Raw genomic sequence first — 25,647 nt, forward strand, 5'->3', positions numbered from 1 at the left:
TTGCAGGTGCAGCTTGGTGCAGAGGAGGATGCAGGGCTGGGTGTGGAACAGACAACAGAGGGGGCCTGCAGCACCAGGGGCGATGCTTCCAGTGGGTAACGGAAAATCTTGGAAATAAAACTGTAAATATCTATGCAGTTTTCATGTGGTTATTGGGAGAAAAGAAGCCAAATATCTCCTCCCCTTGAGAAGGTGCCTGTAGCTGTTTCTGGGGGAGGGTGCAGTAGGCATAATCCTCATTGTGCTTGGTAGCGACCTCTCTACCCGTGTCACTACAGAGAAGCCTGGAGAGGATCCGAAACTTGATGTGTTCCGGTCTTCAACCTGTGGCTACAAAAAATGTGGAGTTTCCCTATTTAACAAGGAGTCCCATGGAAAAGAGAAGGGGTGATGGGTGCGAAACACTCATGGGGAGATGCCAACTGGACATGGGAGGGAAATTGTTCCTAATGAGAGCTGGAATAATCTCCTCAGGGCAGTGGTGGGTTCCCCAACATTGGACACGTTTAAGATTTAGTTGGAGAGGTGCTGGGCCAGCTTGTCTAGACCGGGCTTGTGCCAAGAAGGGTAGATAAAGTGATCCTTGTAGTAATCCAGCCTGGGATTTGATGGTTCATCTGTTCTTTACAGGCCTCTACTTCAGGATGCTGCACATGGTGAGAAAAACAAAATTGGTGCTTAAATCTATAAAAAGGAAATATTTGAAATGGCATCCTGCTTGGCTGTTTGTAATCCTTGATGCAAAGCAGTTTTCCTTCTTTGCCCTTGGGCAGAAGGATAATACCGTGTCACATTGTGGTGCTGTGGCAAAATTCGCATTTGAAAGGATTCTTCTGGATTTGTGGAAAAACAAAACCAAACCAAGTAAAGCACAACCTGGACCTGGTGGTGAAGTGGCTATAAATACAGCCATGCTGGAGCCCTTGATAACTGTACCCACCATTCAATCCTGTAATTTCTCTCCGCACTTTTTTGTGAGGAGTTTGCAAAGGCCGATCACAGAACGGGTAGTTCTCCATGTTCTATGAACATAGGGGAGGATAGCACAACATCATTAAAGAAAATTAAACTTGCAATATCAGCAAGAGGTAGAAAATGTCAAATTTTAAGACTAGATGGGTAAGTAAGGGAAATAACAAACCAACGAGTTGATTTATTGACACCACAGTTTTATGATTTTTTGTTTAAATATAGATCTCTCTAGATTAGTTGTTGTTACTGTTGTTGTTTTTTGAGGTTGCTGGGGTTTTTTTTTCACTTAGCTTTGCCTTCTCCAAATTTTCCAAAGCAGCATTGGTTATAGATGAGATTCTGTATACACAGTTACGTATCTTAGCAAAACATCCATTACAATACAAGAGCAAGGTAAGCAACGAGACCTTCTTTACATGACTCTCCCGAAAAACCATGACATTTAGCAAATGTATACAAGCTCGTTTAGCTAAAACAAGACTTATATTACTTAGACTGTGTTCAGGTGACAACAGGTAAACCTCCCTGCGTCAGCACTCTTAACAACTTGTGTAAGCTGACTGTTCACTCTGCCGCTGTTTTATTTCCACTGCTGCATTCAAGATTAATGACAGTTTTCCAGCATCAATAAGATGGCTCTCCTGAAACATTAATGACACTTGCTTTGAAAGAACCCTGGAGCTGGATCTCAATGTTTCGACAGGACTTGAGTGCAGCATTTTTACCTTTTTCCTTTCCTTTTCCTCCCCTTTCCTTCCCTCTCCAGACAGCAGTGGGTGGTAACTGGAATTCCTAACGTTGATAAAAACCAACCAAATAGTCTAGTTTTCCTTTTTAATGTATATTACCCCCAGCTTTAGGCATATAGAAGTATTGTTGCTCAATATTTATAGCTATTTTTTGTCCAATTTAATCACAGGTGTCTGTGTGGACAGAGTAACCGCAGCCCTGCAGGTTCACTGTTCCAACTCTTCCACATTGGGTTCCCCTCCTGCCTGCAGGACAAAGCCTGCTAAACACTCCCCAGCTCATCCTTTTTTAAAATAAGGCATTTTGCATTCACTCAACTGCCTAAAATATGCAACTATCATAATATCTATTGATATCCTGACTTAAAGCAACTTGTTAGACAAATCAGAATACTACTTCGTGGGTTTTTTTTGACAGAGATTACAAGTTTTCTCGATAAATTGTGTGCATTTTCACTATCTTCGTCTGAATACAAGAGCAGAGATGAATATTTTGCAAAGTGTAATTTTTAGAGCTGTTTTCCTGAATAAGCATTGCTTCATATCCTGGTAAATACAATGATAAATTTGTGAACTTGTAAGGTTCCTCATACGTTACAGTTCGGTGATCGTAATTATTTAATGCACATTTAACAGATTAAGAAAGGAGCTATATGACAGATTTTAAACAATATGCATTTGGGAATAATCACTGAGCATGAAATGTTCCTCACGGTGTTCCTCTGGCATTGGCACTCACACTGGCATGTTTCACCAACAAAGTAAGTAAATATACAGCCATTCACATTTGCAAACATACTCACAGGAGGGGATGAAATGACCACTCCTACGGATTGGTCTGGTTCAGTCACTAAACTGCTTCCCTGTTAAAAAACTCGTCTTCATGCAGCCAGTGCGAGTTGAATGTGAGGCTGTACGTACCTGATAATGCGCCGGAGATGGGCAGCTCTGGGTTTACTGGACACTCTGACCAGCACGGCTGGAGGAGGGAGATCCAGGCCGGACATGGGGAAGGAATTGTTGTCCTGAGGGTGGTGAGAGCCTGGCCCAGGTACCCAGAGAGGTGGTGGATGAACCATCCCTGGAGACATCCCAGGCCAGGTTGGACGGGGCTCTGAGCACCCTGAGCTGGTGAAGATGTCCCTGTCATGGCAGGGATGGGACACGAGGAGCTGGGGAGGTCCTGCCACTATTCCACAATTCTATGATCTGGACACATATCTCCAGTTTTTCTTGTCTCACCTTTCTCTTGCATCACGTTGTGTTGTGCAACCTGGACCACTGTTACCTTATAGACCCACAAACGTAAGTCTGAAGGACACCTTATTAATTAAGCAAATAGCTCTGTGCACAGCAAAACTAATGAAGCTTCATTTCCTATGGCTGTGCCTCCAGCAGTTGAGCAGCAACCCCAGCCCTGCCCCTCTGCAATGAGCCTGGAGCCCTCCTGCGTCTCCTATTTACCCTCATAACCACAGAACTGGAGACAGACAGGGAGGGACGTGGGTAAGAACCTGCCCACTCACCCACCTTGATGAATCAACCAAGCTCCAGCGGGCAAGGAGATGCAGATTATAAGGGAAGCAGCAGTGCCCCTGGAGGGATGTTGTCATCTCCTGCCCGTGAAACACTCCAAGAGCTTTCTTTCCATCGCCATCAGGTCGCTTGCTCAAGGGTGCAAGACAAGTCCTGCAGCTCTCAGCTGTGTGGAGGTGACTGGATGCCACATCTGGGGTTAGGAGAGGTTTGGCCATGGAAACCTGCCATACGGCCTTTGGAAGCCGGAAGAAGGATGATGTTTAATTTATCCTGTATTTATTTTCTTTGTCCTAATAAACCATACACTGTTGCTACCCTTCAAAAGGAATATAAGCTTCTTGCCAACAAATACAGCAGTTATGATGCCTTTCTCTCCCAAAAAACTATTCAAGTACAGCTTTGAGTAGCAATCAGTCTTCAGAGTAGAACTAGATCAGAATTTAAGAATCATAGAATTGTTGTGGTTGGAAAAGACCTTTAAGATCATTGAGTCCAGCCGTTCCCCCATCCCCGTCACTGCCCCATGTCTTGAGAACCTCATGTCCGTCTGTCCAGCCCTCCAGGGATGGTGACTCCAGCACTGCCCTGGACAGCCTGTTCCAATGCCCCACAGCCCTTTGGGGAAGAAATTGTTCCCACATCCAACCTCAACCTCCCCTGGCGCAACTTGAGGCCGTTTCCTCTGCTCCTGGCGCTTGTTCCTGGGGAGCAGAGCCCGACCCCCCTGGCTCCAAGCTCCTTTCAGGCAGTTCAGAGATCAGAAGGTCTCCCCTCAGCTCCTGTTCTCCAGCTGAACCCCCAGGTCCCTCAGCCGCTCCCATCACACTTGTGCTCCAGCCCCTCACCAGCTCCGTTCCCTTCTCTCCACTCGCTCCAGCACCTCAAGGCCTTTCTTGGCCTGAGGGGCCCAGAACTGCCCCAGGATTCGTGGTTTGGCCTCCCCAGTGCTGAGGGTAACAGGACAGGGCAGGGGTTTGACATTAACCCTGAACAGGGCAGTTGTGATGCTGCCCCTTCGTAATGCAGCAACCTAACATCACTCAGGACCACAGATGGTGCAAGAGAGAGCTTCAGGACTATTTAGATAGTTTAGAGGGAGCTCAGGCTCTGAGGTTTGAACCTCCTCTCTGTTATAACAAATTTTAAATGATTATTGAAGTCACAGGAATAGATAATTTTTATAAGCTAAACTTAGATCCTACACAAAAGCCAAACAAATCAACAGCAAAACCCGTGAGCCCAGACTCCCACTACACCAGCAGCAGTGATTCACTTGCTGATGAGCGTGACCATTTGGAAACCAAGAAAACACCGTGTAAAACATCTTACAAATATGAAATTTTTGCACATAAACTGATGTGCTTCGCGTGGCAGGAGTGTGAAACAAAGAACGTGTGTCGGAGAAAACGTAACACTGAAATTTGGCTTAATGCAACTCTCTTTTTGACAACTTTCAAAGCCTGACCTGCGTCTTTGGGTGCCGTTGTAATCCCCGAGTGCACGTCCCAGCGTGTCCGACCTCCTGTTTTGCTGCTACCGAGCTCCATGCCGCTGGTCTGGGCAGCACCTGGTCCAGGGGACGTTGACCAACCCTGTGCTGAAGGTGAATCATGAAGAACTTTCCAAGGGTCTGGGAAAAACGAGATGGAAGGAGGATGAAGATGAGGATGAAGCACCTTCACCTTGTGGACCATGTCCACAGGTGAATTGTGGACATAGAAAAAGGGCAGGGAGGACTCGTTGGCTGATTTTGTTTGTTCTTTTAAGCCAAGAAGCGGGAATTATCCTACATACCAAGAGGGATTTTAAAAAGCAGACAGTTTAATCACTTAATAGATCTCACTTTATTGCAATCATGATTTAACAGGAAAGTTTTGCTATTCTGAAATAGAACAGGTACTCTCTAATAAATTAGATGAAGCACATAATTTTATGTTAAATACGACTGAGATATACTTAAGATTTTTTAAGGACACGGAGTTTGCAAACTTGAGTAATACATAAAACCGAATATGTATAAAACCGAACTCTGTTAAGAGCATAACTGGGAAATAACAGGAAAATTTTCAATACATGATCCTTACTTAAACTGAGAGAACATTGGAGAGAAGAAAATTGTGTCACTATATAATTAAAGACTGACGACGCACACAGACAATATTTAAGTTGGGGTTACATATGGAATATTAATTCAGACATTTGCTAACTTCTGAATGTTTCATTTTGCAATGTTAATAATGTTCATTTAGCACACGTTATCTTCTCTACAGTACGTTGGAGAGATGTACTTGAAATTAGTTTAAATAGGTAAGAAGGACTCAGAAATGACTGACGTGTTTTTTCTAACCTTTTACATGACATAATAGCAAATAATTGTGGAAATATCTTGGATATATAAGCAGAATCACTCTCTGCTTTTCCAGCTTTCACTTCAGTCACTGATGTATTGTATTAGAATCCTTTTTCGTGGTTCTCTGAGTCCTGATTATTTTAAATTCTCAAATACTTACGAAATTCATGACTAAAACGTTACTATTGCTAACTTAAATGCGTATTTTGCACTCTTTAGAAAGCATGCACATAGATATTTTCATCCCTGCAACAGAGAATACTGATGTTTATTAGTCTATCTCATATATGACAAAGATTTTTTTGGTGTTGCTTTCTTACTACAGAAAAATCGAAGTGCACAAAAGGACACAAATCAAATGCGCACTGACACTTTATTCTGTTAGAGCAGGCTGCTCTGCATGCACATAGAAAAATAATAATTGGTCATTAATAAACACTGAACGTTTGTCAGGAAGGTCTGGTTCCAAGACCAACTCAGTCTGAGCATCTTCAGTGGATTAATTGCCATGAGATCATGTACCTCGGCTGCAGAAAGGCTAAATGGAAGTTTTAATGTGCTGCAAGCCAGCTGCATCAGTGTAACTTATTCCCTCTAGTCAAGCAACATCAATTTCAGAAGCAGCTATTATCCACACCCTTTCTTTTAGGGTTCTTTTTTTAATATTATAAATTACTATTACAGAAGAACTGGAACGGGAAACATTGCTAATTAGTACCTTCCTTTTGAAGGCTAAGATTTTAAATTATTCCTGACCTATTACTGAGTTTCTTAGAAGAAGATCACATACCCTCACTCTAAAGCAGCACTTCCCTCTCCCCGCTTGGAATGGATGAACTTCCCTTAGAATTGCAACTCTTCCCAGACCCTAATCCGAAATTCATCTGGCACTGGATCTCTACAAGGATGCAAGAGGCAGGAAGAGTTGTTGTTTCTGTACAAATGTGCTCTCCAAAACAAGCAGCTCTTCCACATCCCCAGCCCCATGCAACACAATAATGTAGAGCCTCAGTACCTTAAACTGTACAGGATTTTCTCTTGTTCTTAATTAACTAAAAAGACCATCTGATAGAATAAGTATCACACAAAGCTAAATTAGGTTACAGGATTAGTTTAGAGGATTTATAATGTGCAGTTAGCATGTATTCACAGAATGGAGAGCAAAATTCTCACATTAAACAAGGTGTAATTTTTAAGGTGATCCATACTTAGTGCCAGCATCTGATGCTCAGCACATACTTAAACGGTTTTGCCTAATCCTTAGTAAATTCCCCTGCCAACATAACTAAATTCGTGCCACTGCCTCCACCCACACCTTCACTTGAAGGAATCCCAGGAGTGTCACCAGATGGCTTTATACACTGGTCGTGTAATGGATTTATCGAACCAGTGCAAGCCAACGTGAGTCAGAGCAGAGCCACGGACTAAGTGGATTTGGCCATTTGCAGAAACGTTGGCTTGATGCCTTTAAACTCTCACCAGCGGTACCCACCAGAGCTCTGAACATCCCCCGGGACGTGTAAAAATGGACGTGGCCACAATGCTCACAAGGGAGAAGAAGATGTTACCCACGCCTTCGTGCGACCGCTTCCATCAAACTATGACACAGGGAAATGACAGTACACCGACTCTGTAAACACAGACACATTACCTTCTGTTTTGAATTTTACAAAATTCAACTAGTTTACGCAATGCAATTTTACTTTTTACAAGACAAGGATAAAAAGAAGATAAAAATCGATAGGAAGAATTTGCTTCCCCATATGTTTTTGTTTAATGACAGGTATTTATAATATCCATTTTAATGGAGGATATTAATATATGCAGCCACAAGCCTTTCTCAAAGAAAAACTGCTTGTTGTAGTATTTCAAATTCGTTTCACTTCAGGATCACTATCCCTTGAAAGCAAAATGAACTACAGTGTGAGACTGAGTAGTAAAGATTTCCAGAAGAGAAAAGATAAAGTTTAAATTAGTGCAAACGATATAGCACCCTCCTGGGGTGGTCACAGGCAGCCCCATCTGTCAGAAAAGCTAGAGGGTACTAGCGTTTGGAAAAATTTCACCTAAAAATGCACTGAATCAATGCATCTGACTTCCAGACTCTGCTAGAGAAAAGTATCAACAACATGGGAGACACTAACATGTAGGTCTCCTGCAAAGCTGTGAAATTTCTGTTTTAGTTGCCAGAATAAAAGTTAGCCCAGTAACAAGGGTTAACAGCCAAGATTGAACCCATTCAACTTGTTTGGGAGCTAACTGTTAGAAAGATTTAAGTTAATAGCTGATAGGCCTCTACCATAGTTTCCAGAGTTGCTAATAAAGCCTCTATCTGTTCTCCAGGGAAAAAAGCCACATTTGCAGATATTTCTTGAAGAAACTGTGGTAGCTTTTGAAAAGTTTCTAGCTCTCTAAAATATGTATCTAGTAACCAATCTGCAGAGAATGTATTTTTCATCTTACAGTTATCACGAGCCATTACAGGAAGTACATCTGAACAAGCTACCTCTCTGGGAGTTAAAGTAAAAGGAGAAGACAGATTATAAACTGAGCAAAAATTCAGCAGCATCTTATTAAACAAAATCAACCACAGTTCTCTCTGCTGACTGCAAAACTCCCGTTCTGCACGTTCATCAAAGCTTTCGATGTTCTCTTCTGGACGAACAACATTCAGAAGTTCTTGCTTCACCGGGACGGACTCAACATAATCCAGGGGCAATTTTCCATAGGAGTCCCTCAGCTGTAGAAGGTCTGGTCCTGTAGGGAAAATATAAACATTAATAATAACAGCACATTTGATTTGGCAGACAAACAAGATTTTGATGTGTTTTTTTTTTGCCAGAAGCTAGGAGGCTGTTTAAATCCCTTTTTGTACTAAGTTATGTTGATGTAACTGATGAGTCATACATTTGCAATACAATCTAGAAGATTTACAGAGACCCTTTGTAACAGTATCTTTAGGATATTGTCTTAATTTTCTTCCCACTTTCGCTAAGTTAAAAGCCAATGATTTTATCTAGAAATGGAAAAGAAATGCAAAAGTTACTTATCCTAAAATTTCAAGTAACATAGACTATGTAAAAATGTTATTACTGTTGTAAAATTCCATTAGATATTTTACAGACCAGGTTATGTGCCGACTCCAAATCGAAGGTGTGTTATTACGATGGCCTTTATTTTACTTTTCTGGGTGGTGTGGTCAACCTTGCCCTTGGCTAGACAGCAAGGTAAACTACTGAGGCAGTAATTCTTGTCTCCCCTAACAAACGAGCTTCAAAATTCAGTCTTAACAGCTTTCTGAATCTCTAATAAATAGATTTAGTCTAAGTAAGCTGGACACGTTTTACCTGTTCAGATTATACTACACAATTCTGCTATTTCCTGTTTATTACTACAATGGAGTTTTTAATATTTAAATAGTCCACAGATGTCTTGATAAGTTTATGGAAGACTGCATGAATAAGAAAAAACGGCAAGTTAGTGCACTACAGATAGTGCTTTTCAAAGATGAACACATCAGGAATATTTTTACATAAATTTGGGTTACGATGCTAAAGCAATGATGCAACTGTAACTCGAATACATTTTCAGAAATACGTGTTAATTACAAAAAGGTAATTCACCCCATCACACGTTCATACTAGAGGTTCTAGCTTTGCTGTGATTAAAGCTGTATTGTTTTACTTCACCACTGATTGCGTGATACAATTAAATTTCGCAAGCCGAAGGTTTTTTTAGAGGAGGTGAAAGAAGTTTTTGCGGAGATGTGTTCTGAATTCCCGAGCTGAGTGAATCCAACGGGTAATGTGCTTCCTACCACAGTCTTGTCAGGCGCTTGACAGGCCAAAACCCAGCGTGTGACACAGGCAAGGATATGGGAACCCGCAGCCTTATGGTTGCCAGAAAGCCTTGATGAATGCAAGTGCAAGCAGAGCTCTTCCCCCAGGACACCGGGATCATCCCCTACCTATTCTTCATGGTCGCCTGGAAGAACGCACATCTGTCATTTCCCATCGAGGAGCCGCGCGAGCGACAATATTGGCTGTTGCATCACTTAGACGGATTGAACCGAGCGCAGGTATTGGCTCGGATTGTCAGACACATGGACCAGCAGATACATAAAACACCTGGGAGGCACCGAGCCGAAGCTCAGCAAACACAGAACTGAGGAGGAATGTATTGATCGCAAGCACAACAGGCAGAGAAATAGCCTTTAGGGGGCAGGAGAAGACTGTAAATACATGGGGTCTCACGCCAAGAACTAAATAGAATTTTGTTTCTCTACCTTAATTAAGTAACAGGCCATCTCAATACAGCGTGTTCCTCTGGCTCGTGGCTGCACGCAGAATGATTTTTATTGAAAAAATCTGGAGTCAGCACATAATGCACGGAGATTAAACTGACACAGTAGGTCAATGGTAAAGGATATTGCAAAACCTCATTTTAGTAAACGAATTAAAAGGAGGAAGTGTTAATATCCAAGACCATTCTTTGCGGTTGTTTTCTAAAAAAGAAAAACATGCTAAGTTAATTATAGTGATACAGCATATTTCAAGACAAGATACAAGTTGCCTGCCACTGAACAAAAAATGTTGTTCAAAAGATTTTTCGTGTGTCTGCCTAAGGGGCAATGTATCTTTTTTTAGAAATGAAGGCATCCCTCCCACTATTATCCCTGAACAGCAGTTATCACAATTACAATATAGATTCCTTTCTTAAACTAATTACCAAGCTAATTGTGTTCTTCAAAGACCATCACATTAATTTTCATAAATGCTGAACAAATTTATGTTGAAATACATGATTATATAGAGGTTTACTGATCTATTTTTGCATCATGGTAAAAATAGATCAAAACAACAGAAAATCCTTAGCTTTGCCTGGCGACTAGGTAATCTTCATCTTCATTAATGAGTTTGGAGAATATAGTTACAATGCATACGGTGTAAAATGCAAAATAAAAACATTACCATATTGGAAAAAAGACGTGAAAATCCTGGTTAATTTCATATTCAGCTGATCGAGATAAGTGTGAAAACAGTATTATTTTTTATGTGACCGAAACAGCTTAGCTTAAAAACGTTAATAAATATTCCATAGTAACATTGTATTTCAAGCAACTATTGAGAAAAACGCCACGAACTTCATGTGGACCCAGAATAACGGGCAATTTCCCTAAACCGGTTTAGCATAAACGCACTCACCCCCATGCTGAAGTAGCAGCTTGCCAATTTCTACGTGTCCGTTTGACAGTGCATCATGCAAAGGAGTCACCCCGTCCACTTCACTGAGCAGGTCTACCTCCGGACAGCGCTGCAAAATTTCACGGACACACACTGTGCTGCCATGGTTACAGGCTTCATGCAAAGGCGTCCAGCCAGCATAGTCTGAATTATAAATCAAGGGAAGTTTTTAAAAGCGGCAGAAGTAATACCAAAAAAAAAAATGTTAATAATGCACTTAGTTAGCCAGCAAAACACTTTGCTTTTTCAGCATTTGTCACGGCTGCGGTGGCAGGCTGTGATTTCAAAACAAGAAATTCTACTGAAAAACGGCTGAAAAAAAAAAAAAAATTAAATAGCACTTTTAAAAAAATCAATAGAAAATGCCACGTTAAAGCACACTTCAGTTATAAATTAACCTTTCCTCAATGTTTGCTGTGAAGTCATCATTTTGTGTTGTTTGAAATAACAAAGGTAGTTTTAACAGTATAAATATAAACTTAATACCAAATAGATGTTAACACAGTCCTTTATCTGCCTTAATTTCTTAGTTCTGTAGAAAAAATGAACAACTTACCTTTAACATTAATGTCTATTCCAGGGGAAGAGAGAAGCTGAATCAATCTCTCCACTTTGTTACTTATGCAAGCTTTATGCAGGGCTGTCTCTCCTACCATAAAAAATTAATAGATTACACTAGAGTAGGCAAGATAGCAACTAAAGAAAATAATCAAAGTGCCTGGAACTAGGAGACCTGGCTATATGCCAGAAAATTCAATAATGAGTAAGATTTTCCTTTATCCTGTTTAACCATCTTTTAAGAAAATTCAAAAAAAAAAAAACCCAACCAAAAACCCAAACCACAGAGCTTCTGTTCCACCAGAGATCCAGCAATGAAATTGTATTGCAAATGGTTTAGCACAGGAATTATCTCCCCTCAGTTCAAGGTTTAAAGCTTCAATCACACTATAAAAGCACCAAGTGATCACAGAACACCAAAAATACTGGGTTTTGAAGCAATAAAACTTTAGAGTGCAGTTGCCCTCCCTTAAATTTATTCATGAAGCTACGTTAAAATGTGTGGTTCTTTTTACACAGCATTTATAGCTTAATTCAAATGAATGCTTCTGGCTAAGCACGAGTGCCTCTACACACTCAAGTATAATTCAGAACTTCAAATCTGTTAACAGATGGTTTGCTGTTTCTCAATAGGCTGCCTGACTTGGCTACAGTAGCAAGGGAGGGGGGAAAGAGAGAAAAATAAATGAAGAGGCCCTAATAATAATAATAATACTAAAAAAAGAAAATCCTCTGGAAAAATATCCCAGCCCTCAGCACCACGTAAAGCTGAAGTTAAGCGTGAAAAACTGAACAGCAAGCAACTGAGAACTGCTGCTTGTATGTGAAGACACCATTAGTTTCTGCATGATAAAAACTTCAGACCCGTTCTAAATGCTGTTCTGCTTTCACTAAATGATTAGGTTTGAACAAGAGCCAGAGGAAAATCTTGATGCCAGGTGAAAGATAATGCAACAAACATCTTAGAAATGAAAAGTATCTCTGGCTAAATCTCTCATCCTTTGCTATAAGGTTTACATGGTATATTTCGTTACACTAATACCATCACTATGTAAATCTGTCAGCTCCATACTCACTCTGTCAACAGAAGATACTACTTACAATTTTGGCAGGGGAAGAACAGAAAAAAAAACAGGTTGGGTTTTTTGTTTTGTTTTGTTTCCCCCTAGTCCTTCAGTTCACTCTTCTTTGTAGAAGTCAGCATGTAATAATTCACATCAATGCTACTTGCAAAAGCAATAAACAGAAAGGGAACCAATTTTAAAAATGCTTGGGCTGGCTCTGTTACTGAAGCTCTCCGAAATCCCAAAAGAGGGTGAGGGATTTTTTGCCCTTCGGTGTTTGTGACACAATTCTGTTTTTAATTTCTTAAACAATGCCAGCTTGCTTTTTGCAGTTTTTTCTAAGCCTTCTCTTGTGTGCCATGATTAATACAGCTGTGTTTTAAGTGATAAGGTAAATTTCTGGTGACGAAGATGACAAAAAAAGTAGTTCCAGCAAGTAATTCTGTTCAGGTAAAGGCCCAAGTAAGGTACAATTTATTAAATTCATGTGATAAGTATGAACTGAATGAACTGCTGCAGTGCTGTTTTATTCCATAGGTACTTGGGTTCCAGTATAGCTAAGACAAAAGCCAAATGCCTTTCATAGTCTGGGCTGAATGCCTGGAAGAAAACAGTCCATATGCTTAACACAGCTATGTAACATAGCATACTCCTCAGTCTTTGTTCACAAAATGTCTAGGACTGAAAGAGATGAAGACTGAATTATACTTTCAAATCAGAAGACGTTGATCCTACCAAGCACAGGTTGAGGTGGATTAGCAAAGTAAGGCGGGCAAGACTGGAATGAGCTCACACAAGCTGTACACTGTATTTAATATCTGGGAGGGGGAGGGGAATGAAGAAGGCAGCTTTATTCCACCATATATACAATTCCCCACTTTAAACAGACACTGGAAGAAACAAACATGAGCCATAAGACAATAATTCCTGGGCACAGGCCATCATTTCAGTTCCGCATTCATCAGGACAAGGTTTTTAAACCTGATGCTGTCGATTGTAAACACATAAAGTTCTTAACATAAATCAGATATATAGAATACCTTTATGATTTCTCTTGTAAAGATGTACCTCTTTAGCCAAAAGGTAGCAACTGTCTTTGGTGTATGAAGCCTTAACTTCTGCTCTTGCTCTATGCTTCCTTGCCAATGAACGGCACTTACTGAAGTTTAAGTCACTGAAAAGAGAGCAAAGATGGCACGTCTAAAAGCACTCTTTCATATTTTAAGATAATGTATATGGACTCAATGCTTTTAAACGTGTATATACAGCATACTTAGACCTACCAACTTCAGAGTTATTTCTGAAATAGCTTAATTACATAATTTCTATGTCATTTAATTTTAACTGTAGTTAAAACACTAATAAAATTAAATTACCCACAATTAAACTTTCTTTAAAGATAATTCTATGAATGGCTCAACTTCTCCACATACACTTAAATTTAATACTGGGAAAATACAACAGTCTGCATAAACACTGAGATGGAGGATGAGGAGAAAGGGGGAACCCCAGCCCAGAAGTGTTACAGGTTTGCAACAGAGCTTTCTGTCAGTTGCAGTAATTTGTAGACAACAAAACAGGTCATATAAAGTTCAAGAAATGTGTCAGGTCAGAAGCTGTCCCCCAAAGCAGAATAAAACTGGTGATGTTATAGGTATTACTTACGGTAGATCAGGCAGCACTTTGACTTCATTCTGCTTATCGCCATTTAGCATCCGTAATGCCCTTTGAGACTCGGGGCACGGCCGCTGACCTGTTTTCTTCTTCTTTGCTTTGTGTATCGTCAACTCATGCATCCCTACCTCTCGCAAAGCAGATGAATAGGAACAGACCTGTTGCAAAAGTAATGTTTTCAGCAACTTTGCAGACAGTAAATTAAAACCCAGCCATTTTCTTTTGTTGGGCTTCAGGCAAAGCAGCTCGCCATATCTAAGTTCTTTAAAATACGATCCATAAATTATTGCATATATAGATAATTTAAAGTTGTTTTCTGTATTTTTTTAATTGTAATTCACTATTTGTGCTGATCTCAGAGGTTGTGTCTGAGTGAGAAAGCTTGGAATTCTAGACCTCTCTCTTTTTTTGGTAGCTGAGAAAAGTTTCATCAATTTAGCTGGACCTAAGACTGAAGCAACGTTAATTGATTCTCAGGTAATTAAATTTCCAAAAGTCATTTCCGCAGTTTGGGAAAAGCACAGGAAGAAATGCAGCGAGGGGACTCATTCAGGGATCACACAATGGTGACATCTAAGAAAGGCATTAAAGAAGGCTTTGAGTATCCAGCAGACCACTGTGGATTCTGCAGGTAAATTGCAATGGGCAAGGGACACTTTGCACCCTCACTGTGCACCGAAGATGCAGAAAAAACGTAGAAAACCCATATGAAAGTCTAGCTGATAAGATGTTGTATGAGAAGAGCAAAATTGGACAATAACTAACATCAATTGTACAGAACAAGAAAGCAAGAATAGTAATACTAAGGAAAGCCACAAAAAGCATATGAAGCTGTTTCAAGCACTACAAAATGTACATTTAAGTAGTTGCAGTGAGTAGTGATCAGTAGTCATGGCAATATTAAAAATAGCAATTGCTGCTGCCTATGTGTTGGCAACATAAGTTAAATATTAGATATATAGTTGGTTTATTTTTAAAATTCTGACAGGTTTTTGTTCAAGGCTGTTTAAACACAATGTATTAATAAACAATGATCTCTGTTCACAACGAACTCCTGTAAAATTCAGGAAAACTTCTGTATGGAAAATGTATAAAGGTATAAATTAGCTTTTTTTTGACTTTGCCTGTGGAATGATAGGCCATATAGAAACAGGTATGGATTCTGTGTTTTGGTTAGTCGATAGTATTAATTTTACTGAAATGAAGCTTTAAGTTAGAGTATGTAATTACTGTGTGATCTCCCTGACCTGCCTGCATCCTCCCAGCAACCACAGTCTTGAGCATTTCTTGCACAGCTTTCATTGTGTGTTTCCTCATCAGCTACCGCAAGTTGTGATTTGAAGGCAGGAAGAGGTTTGCAAGTAAGAAAAGATTTTTAAGAGGAGAAATTCACAGGAATACACTATTGTTCAAAATAATAAAATCTTGTTTGTAACAAATACTTGGACCCAGTTTAATAACAGACTGTCACCTCTTCAAAAAACCTGAAGATACTCCAAGAAAATCACACTATATCTGGCATCTACAAATTTAATATCACAATAAAGTGTTCAAATCAGAGATTATTATAAAAGCTTTCATCGTGATTTTTCATGTTAACTGCATGTAAACAGGTAACTCAGATGTTAAAAATTCTCTGGTAAGAAGAATCTCACCGTTGTCTTGAACCCAGATCTTGGGCAAAAAGACATTTAAATGCAGTAGAGTCTATCTACACGTGAAAGACAATGCACGCTATGAGCATGACCTTAGATCATAAAAGAAAGATATTTTCCAAGACCTTCATGAATCCAATTACCTGTGAAATACTTAAGTGTGATAGGTTATTAAGGAGTAGAAGAGTTACTTACTATTTTCTGAAGAGAAAGAGGTTCTGTAGAAATAGTTATATGCCTCTGTAAACACATTTTTTTAAAAACTGCTTCTGCAACGAACATTTGAAGCCAGAGGGATGGTATGGAACAAATGAACATTTTTAAGTCGCATATCGAAAAATCTGGATAAAAGGAAAGGGGAAAAAAAAAAAACCTCGAAATGAGAATATACAAACTTGTACATCTAGAGTTATCTAGAAGATAGCTCTTCAAGACTCTTTTTTTCTGCTGTTGCAGGTTCACAAGCGATTCTCCATAAGAATTACTAAAAATACTTATATGAGAAAAGATTTTATCCATCATCTGATAAGACCAGCTTCTAACAGAACAATCACCAGAATTTAAAAGGCAAAGCACCACTTTTTATATGAAACTTCAGAAAAACCACTCTAAATATGATCTTACAAAAGTTCTACTTTGATTCTGAGAATGAAATTACTTATTTGAGAAGTTATGCAAGTGACTACCTTTAAAATCTGTAAGTGACACAATAAAAACAGAATTCAGAGTGTGAACAAAGAACGTCAACTAAGAAACCTGCAAATAATGCAGGGTGACCCATAAATTCTATATTAAGGGTGACCTTAAGTAAATCTCAACCCCATCCAGACGTACCAAATAGTTCATTCTCTTTTAAAAAGCAAACAGTGGCAGAAGAAGGTATATCTATTTCTATCTCAATATACATCAGGCATATGTCTGGTTTTTGGAAAAGGAGACAGAACGACTGGTTTTTCTTCAGGTGGTATTTGTATTTGGATTCTAGCAAAATAATTTTGTCAAAATAATTTTCTCAAAGTAGTAACTGAAACAGGTGGAGAGCAAGGTTTGCCACGAGGAAGAAAGTCGTACTGTACTGAGTTTTGTGTCCTGCTGAGCAGTGCTCACACAGTAGCTGATCTGCTGAGACATGCCCATACATTAAAAGATCTGTAGACTCAAAACAGATAAACAAGTTTGGGGAGTAAAAGGGCAAGAATTTAGGAAAACTCTGTAGCAGCTTTTTGGGCTTTAAGTGGTGTGGCCTGAACTGAGTGGCAGTGATAAGCAACGGCTCCAAGAATCTTTAATCTTTATAACCAGACTCTGAATGTTGTTCTTGTGAAGGAGAACACAGAAAGCATAATTTTCCATTTGTGTACAGGAGGGTATCAGTGTCTTATGTGAACATGTATCCAAGATTCTCCCTTTAACGTAACAGCTAGAAAAATCTTTGGAAAGGTAGCAATAGTAATAATACTAAAAGCTCCACTGATTGAAACACAATAAAGTTCCAATTGATTTGGCCTTCTAAGGCAGGTTATAACAGTTCTGATAATTTGCATTCTGTAAGATTGGAGTGGAACTGTTTGTTTAGAGACTATGATTTTAGTTCAAATTTTTCAGCATAGTTTTTCCCAAGTGTCCAGTTAGGAGAAGGCAGCAAGACTTTACATGACAACTATGTACACCTATGTCAAGAGAAAATGATGACTGAAATCAGGATATCCATACAGGTATTACAGTTTTCCCTCTATTTCCTAATTGGGGAAAAAAAAAAGGCTTTGGAGGGAATTAAGTTTGAAATCTAAATGAAAAACATTCAGTAGTTTCCTTGAGATTGCTTTTTTGGTGTTTTGAGTTCCTCATCCCCTAGTTGCGAGAAGAACAGGCACCTCAGCTGACATTCCATGTTAAATGGTAATGGTTCATTTGAGTTGTGACATTTCTTTTTATCTTCTATGTTTAATGAAGAAGAACCAACCGTGATTCATGAGACTAAGTGGAATTTTCCCCCACGCCTCAAATAGATTCCATTAAGTCTAAGGATTTGGAACAGGACACTGAAATGTTTAATTTGAAGACTGTATGGGTCAAAGATTTCAGCACAGCTTTTGGACTTTTGGCTGAAGTGTCTTTAGCAAACAAGATCAAGTTTGTGGAGCGAAAGATTTCATTTGCGAATTGGCCTGAGCTGCCTTGAATTGCCTCTCCAAATTTATGGCTTACTATGAGATGCTTAAAGCTCTTCTAAACTGACAAGAGAGCTCCAAAGTTTTGTTTTGTTTCTTCTTCTTCACACTGCCTAGTCTTGCTTTTGCATCAACACCTATTGAGATTGATCTATAGGGATTTTAGTAGGAAATCCTGTTCCATCTGGTCTTTTCCTGGGACAGACAGACATGCACACAATAAAACAGAGTTCCCTGCGTATGTACATGCAGCATAAGACCACTCGGGCTGCAACGTAAGCTAAAATATAACTTGAATGTAAACCAAGGATTTAAGATAGGTTAAAAGACTTTGAGAGGAATGTCAAATACTCACCATCACATGAAATGGCAATGTAGTCTGCCAAATCATCAGCTATTTGATGAAACATATTTCTGTCCATAAGCAGGCTTGAGATGATCCAATATTCCACTACAGTTCCAAGAATAGCATTTAACAGACCAGCTATTTCACGTCTGAAAGCCTACACGAAAAAGAAAAGTACCATATAACAAATTCACACTGATAATGTACCAGTAATAACACTAGAGAACTTCTTTAGATGAAAACGCACTCTGTTGCCACGTCACTTCTTCACTGGCTTTTCTGCTCAAAAGCAAACCATTGCAGCCAGGTAGTCTTGTGTTTCATTTGACAATTATAGAGATCTTGTTCTCCCCACTCTATTAGTATTCTCTTTCCCTAAAGATTTCATCATGAAACTAAATCTCCTTTTGTGAGTAACCCTACATGTCCGTGACAAAAGGATGCAAGGTGTTCCCTGCACACAAAAAACATTGGCAGCCAGTTTGTGGGATCAGGAAACTTTCTTCTGCTACCAAAAATTCCCAAAGAGGCTAGCAGCTGCAAATATAGAATTTTATACTTATGGGTATTAGCCTTATATTTTTGTCCCCAAACCTGCACAAAATAGTCATATTTAGATAAAAAAGCAAAACCTATCTTCTTCAGGAGGCATCAAGATAATATACAACACTTTAACATGCTATTCAGAAAGTACGATGAGACAGACAAATGTTTTTTCATCCATTTTTTCATTCACTTCATCGGTACTGGTTGGGTAAAGCACTGCTGATAGTGTCTGAGTTAGTCTGTGCCAAACAAAGTCAGATCTGGCTACTTAAAACAACCTTCTCTGCCATGGAGAAATATTTTATGTAATGATTCTGAAAGAAGTTATTCATTTGACCACTTGTACAACCACAGAAAATTCAGCATTTCTAAGTCAGTTGTGAAAGTGTAAATTGGAAGAACACATGTACCACCATAGGAACGCATGACATTCATTGGCCCAATGACCCAAGTATCACCAGAGCACCAGGTGATACTGAAAGAGAATGAGTCCTTCAAAATGGACAATTTCGGGTAAAAGGAAAATTGAACTGAATACTCATTTGTCAGCTTGAGATTTTAAAGATTTACTCAAAGGAAGCAAAACTTTTCTGTCTTTTGTTGTGCTACCACACCACAGTCAATGGTTTGTCCAATACTCCTTTGAGAACAAGATACATTCAAGGTTGGTTTAAAATAGCTTAATAGGATTCTGTCAGGAGCTGGAAAGCACCAAAGACTGAAACAGTTTGAGCTTCATCAATAAATCAAACAGACATACATAAGAGCAACAGAGACTGTGACACAGATTAGATTTATTATAAAAAGATTTCAAAGTAAGTTGTCGAAAACCTACATAAATACTGTCCCTACAGTTAACCAACTTGTCATTCAGAAGAAAAGGAATAAACTCAACTATGAATAAATACTGTGTGGGGAGGCTGTGGAGTCTCCATCACCGAAGGCTTTTAAGAACCAGCAAGGTAAAATCTGTTAGGAACGTGATATCTGAGATGGTTTCCATCCTTGCTTCCTCTTACTCTGCTGAGCTCTACCTGCTCTGGTTTGCCTCATACTCCTTTATCGTAGATGAACTGTGGGATCTCATCATAAAAAACACTCAACTTGAAATTGTTTGTGTGACATGTCAACTAAAATTTAAATATTTAAAAAACTCCGCTACTCCTGATCTTCTGAAGATTCAGGAATAGAAACTGAAGAACTAATTTAAAACATCTGAAATGCATTTAAATCTCCCTTAAGTATGCATACCTCTTTTCTCATTGGACCCCAAAGCAAAATACTGGGTGAATAACTTAATTCTATCTATAGTTCTTTGCAGAAGATAAATTACACAAGTGCAGCAAATAAGCACAATTTTAATGGAGGTAAATGAAAGGATCAAGGACATATAAATGTAATCTGGGGTAGATGGAGGTGTAAAGCACAAGTATTTACATTCTTTTTCTTGTTTCTAAATCACAAGCTTGTATTACTTCACGTATGAAGGAATTTTCAAAGGAAAGGGGTGGGGAGCGAAAGCTGAACCTTGAGGCAGCAGATTGAAATAATGACTCTTACTACTGCGAGTATTAATAATGCTTTGCAGTTACATCTTAAATGTGCCTGATACAGTAGTTGCAACTACATTTGCTCAGCTGAGTATCTCTGCACACTGACAAAACAAACCAGATAATGCCAACTGGTGTAGGCTTGGTTGGCATTTTGGTAAAACAACAGTACTACAAACCAAGAGCTTCTCCTTAACGTTCTGAAATAAATGGTTCAGTGCTACAGATGAGGGGGAAATGCTCCAATTTACTGAAAATATCATCTGTTCTAAAAATATTTAAATATTAACACCTTAAAAATATTTTCACTTTCAACTACAAAACAATACAAACATAGTAATGAAAACACATGCAACATTAAAAAATAAAAAAGCAGCATTACCATGGAAAATGGGAATTGCTCTTGTGAACAACAAAACATCATTGTGCACATAAACAGCTTCTGCTATCAAACTCAAGAGGCTAAATCTTAAAATGAAAAGTCTCTTCTACTGTTTGGTATAGCTCTACTGCTGATTTAAAGCTGAAGTTTTTCTGAAGTTTAGAAGATATTTTCCTTTACCAAACTAACATAAAATGAAAAATATCAACAAATTAAAAATAAAAAAAAGTTTAAGCAACAATATATTCAGAATGTAAGAATAAAACCTTACAAAACTATGTGATCTCTGTAAATTAATCAGTGAAGAAACTAATACACAGGAGCCACCTGATTTTTGTAGACATATAAAAGCAACATTCAGAACATCGCACGGAAACTTCTATTCCTGGATATGAACTAACAAGTTACCCATATAAATTACACAAACTGTTATTTTATTAATAAATACAATTTTGGATTATGTAAAACCACACTGAAATGAGAGGGTTTTGTTTACATTGCCATCTAGATCGTGGTGTGACTACCCATTATAGAAACACGAGCCTCCAATGAACAAAAATTGAGAAGACCCAGAAACCACCGATTTTAGTTCTGTTATTAACTACTTAAATCTTTAATCCAACTCCAATCTGATTTAACAGTTTATTTCTTTAAAAATTTGCAAACAAGAACGTGAGATTTGGAGGTGTGTTATAAACCTCCTCCCCCTAAATAACCTATTTTTAAAATTAAAAATAACGTACTACTACAAAATGTACTATTTCAAATCATGCTGAAACGATTCTTAATAGAACTGCAGTATTATTCTTCCTTATAAACCCAAGCGTACCGGGTCTGCCTGGGATGGAGTTACTTTTCTTCATAGCAGCCGGTGTTGTGTTTCCGAATTTGTGCCTCAAACAGTATTGATAACACAACAACTTTAATTTTTTATTTTATTTTATTTAGCTAATGTTGAGCAGTGCTTGGCTCAGTGCCAATATCTGGGGGTGTGCAAGGAGCTGGGGGGGGGGCACGGGTGGCACAGAATGACCAGAGGGACACTCCAAACCACATCCCTGTTGTGATCAGCAATAAAATCTGGTGAAAGGAGAAGGAATGGGGGGATGTTCGGGGTTATGACATTGCATTGCCACCGAACGGTGCCACCATCCTCCAGAAAGTGGTTGGACACCCACCTGCCCGTGGGAAGGATAGAACGAATCCCTTGGTTTGCTTTGCTTGCACGCACAGCTTTGCTTCCCTCAGCAAACTCTATCTCAACCCATGTGTTTTCTAGTTTTTGCCCTTCCCATTGCATCCCCCATCGCACTGTGGGGTGAGTGAGCGAGTGGCTGCGTGGGACTCACCTGCCACCTTGGCCCAGTCCACTCACCACGCACAGCAAATTAAGTAAGATCCAGTTAAACCTTCCTTTTTTTTTTTTTCCAAAAAACTCCATTCCTTGTTCTTACTGTTGAGAATCAAAGCTTTCTCACCAAGAAAAGCACTGATGTGGGAAGAGGTTGTTGGCTATGTTGGTATGCAAAGGCCACATCCGTACAACTGATGTTTGCCAGCTTAGCAAACGCAATTCCTACATTGCTGTTCCATTTAATGCTCTGCCAAGCCAAGTACAGCACTACAGTGTGTTTTAGTACACATAAGAGTCCTTATAGGAAAGCTTTGAAGTCATAGGAAAATTCATTTTAACTTCGTTACCTTGGATTACAGTTATTTTTGAGTTGTTATTTAGAGTTCTTTTTCATAGGGTGTAAATGTTTTTAGGGTTATGCCTAAAACACACTTCCAAGAAAGCTGTTGGAAGGGACAGAGAGACCAGAAAGACATTTAGTTCTACAAATTTACACCACACAGATGTATACCAGGTAACAACACCTGATAGATGAAAAAAACAAATCAGAGATATGCAAGATGATGAAACTAAAAAATAGATCAAATGCTTTTTTTTCAGTCCTTTGTTGGGAGTTTTAAAAAAAGCCAAACAGCAGCATCATGGGTGAAAAGCATTTCCGATACCAACAGCTCAATGCTACTCCAAGTGTTATAAGCAATACACACATTCCTTTGTAAACTCTAAAACTGAATTAACAGCTTTGATTCAAGGAGCCTTAAATGGGACTTTCTGCATCAAACCTATTTAAATAATAAATAATACATTTTCTTTATATTAAAATGATATTCAATGCTGATTTGAAGATCCCAAGTGATGGAAAAACTTCTTGTCCTTTGGCAGTGCATGTTTAACTACAAGGGTCGTGTATCAGTTTTATTCCACCAAGTTGTCCCAGTAGATTAATACAGTGGTGAATAAAGGCGTCCAATTTCCTGCCACTAATTTTATTATTATGCTTTTAAGATAAAGTAAATTCTATCTAATACATCAAAGGAAATGCACTCATATATATAACTTAGGTCTTTACCACACTTCACTGTTTCGTTTTTCTTTAATATAGGTTATAGCAGGCCTGAAAAATGGAATACCTTCAGAGTATGTAAGCCAGGGAAACCAGTAACTCACAATTTCAGCATGGATTTTCTCACTTCGAATGCTGTAGCTATTTCTGGATTGCTCTTTTTACATGCACACAAATACACACATACATGTTTACACACACACATACATATAAACATAATTTTGCAACAAATCAGCACTAGAAGAGAGGAAAAATACATGGATATTTTCCTGCTAGTGTTGATTTGTTGCAATCTCTCTGAATCATAAAAAGTATAATCTGATTCTAAAAAGCTAACAAAACAAAAGTGCCCACTTTTACCACTTACAAAAGCATTTTAGATATGCTAAAAAAAAAAAAAAATTTTAAAAATCTGGTTTTATTTACAGATATTTTCACCAGAGAATTAAACAGAAGTTTGGTATATCACAATCGGCATGTTTGTTTCTCCCCATGAGCTAACATGCTTGTGTAAGATGGAAAACATGGTCACTTCTCTACACACTACTAGAGAAATCCTAATTCTGTGCCCATGTAGATATTAGGAATATCCATAATCATTCCTTTAATTTAAGGTTTCTGAATGGCCAAATGTTCTTCTTCCCAACGCGTTGCCTCTTAAGCAAACAGCTTTCAAGAACCAAAACCAGTAACAATGATTCACACCATTAAACTGAAGACAGGAAGGAAAAAATTGCACGTAATATGCCATATTTAATGACATGGAAATACTGAGGTTTTATTTATGTATCTCTAAAATAATAAAAAAAAGAAGAGAAGGAGAAAACACAGATCTGCCTGCATAGCTGGGGAGGATCTGCTCCTCTGGCTTTGTGAATGACCTTTTCAACTGTGTCGTGGAATTTTAAACGGAATCTCTTGAATATATGGAAAAATCAGCATATCAAGTTTTAGTATAACAAAAGTGAGAGCGCAGAAAGGGATAATGACAAGTTTTGAATGTAAAAATACGGTATTTTGTTTTAGAGTTTATTTTTGCCAAAAAATGCAAAAGGGAAAAAAAAAAGCCACATATAAATATGAAGTTAAAGAACAGGGCTGTAAGAAATAACACACAACACTGCAGATATTGTGAGGCAACAAGCTGCTTTCTAAGGCTAGAATTCATATCTGCAGGGATGTTGTACATTACAATGCATAAGATCAAAGTGGGAAAGCAATAGGCATCTGGGTTTTGTGCTGAAAGTACAATTCTTACATATATGTACATAAAGAAAATAGAATCTAAACAAGAGGTAGGTCTCTGTTTTATGTTGTACTCTATTCTTTCTTTTATTTTTCATATACGTACCACACTCTGTCTGACATAAGTAATTATTCTCCTTCTGCAAAGAACAGTTTATGAAAAAGGTATGGCTTACAGTGCTGGAACTTAAAAAAGGCGGCATAACAGAAAATAAAGAAAACGATGCCTACACTTAAACTGCAGATTCAACACCAGGAAACATATGAAAGCTGTTTCATTTTCCAAAGAAACAGAATGGCCACTGACACCAACTGAATGCAAGCCTGCTTGGTGCTCAGTACCTTTGAAAAGGTAGGTTGTTTAAATACAAATATGGGTATAGAAACCTAAATTTAGGCACTTTTTAAATATCTTGACCAAGGATAAAAGGCAGCACTCTATCAGAATGTCTCGCTTTGATAGCCCTCAAAAAAGGTAGGAGGTCTGGCTAGGTAAGATGAGTGAAGCTCTCATTATGTTTAATCTTTCTGCTTTCTTAACATAATGAAGAATTATGAGGTATTATATTGAAAGTGCTTTTTTTCCTCTGGAATATCTGATTTTCTACTGTTGTTCTGTTATTGTATTGAAAAAGTGAATGAAGTACCTATTTATACTGTGCTTTCACAATAATTTAAAAGAGAAAGCAGAGACAGCAGTAAGTTTGTATTTTATGTGAGAATCTAGAAGTCAAAGATGCTTTACAAGGCCTCTACCTTCTGAAAAGAAAGAGGAGGTATAGAGGACACTCAGTATCTTTCAGGTCAATGTCCTGCTGGTCAGCAGGTCACAGAACAGCAATTAAGTTGCCTTCAATTCCATTTTTATGAAAAGGCCTAGGGAAGATACCAAACGAAAATAAAGGACTTGGGAAGAAAACTGGGGCATTTATTAAAATAAAATAATGCGTATCTGTTGAAAACAGCAAAAAACTATTGGTTTTGTTCACTTTCGCCTTCCAACATTTCCTGAATAGAATGACTGTAAAATAAGATAATAACTTCTTTCGTTACACCTTATTGTTTGACAGGATGTGTTAAGCTAGTGTCCCTAATGACTACGGTAATACCTGCTGGTAAGGGCATGTGAACATCTGAACGTAGCCAACAAGCTACTCATGACTCGTTTCTTCTCTGCAGATCAATA

General features: G+C 38.6%; 1 protein-coding gene across 3 annotated transcripts in view; it reads right to left on the bottom strand.

Moving 5' to 3' along the window:
- Window positions 1–5,080: 5,080 nt before the first annotated feature.
- The window catches only part of SLF1 (SMC5-SMC6 complex localization factor 1), a 40,349-nt gene continuing 19,782 nt past the window's right edge, over window positions 5,081–25,647 (bottom strand). For all 3 annotated transcript variants that reach the window (XM_071802501.1, XM_065860471.2, XM_071802502.1), the window contains exons 12-18: window positions 18,331–18,478; window positions 16,000–16,145; window positions 14,141–14,307; window positions 13,516–13,649; window positions 11,410–11,502; window positions 10,815–10,997; window positions 5,081–8,367 (exon numbers count right to left, since the gene is read on the bottom strand). In XM_071802501.1, coding sequence (XP_071658602.1) covers window positions 7,883–8,367; window positions 10,815–10,997; window positions 11,410–11,502; window positions 13,516–13,649; window positions 14,141–14,307; window positions 16,000–16,145; window positions 18,331–18,478 — 1,356 coding nt within the window. In that variant the 3' untranslated portion in view covers window positions 5,081–7,882. The remainder of the gene's footprint in view (window positions 8,368–10,814; window positions 10,998–11,409; window positions 11,503–13,515; window positions 13,650–14,140; window positions 14,308–15,999; window positions 16,146–18,330; window positions 18,479–25,647) is intronic.

This window comes from Patagioenas fasciata, chromosome Z (assembly GCF_037038585.1).
Source record: "Patagioenas fasciata isolate bPatFas1 chromosome Z, bPatFas1.hap1, whole genome shotgun sequence".
NCBI classification, from domain to species: domain Eukaryota; kingdom Metazoa; phylum Chordata; class Aves; order Columbiformes; family Columbidae; genus Patagioenas; species Patagioenas fasciata.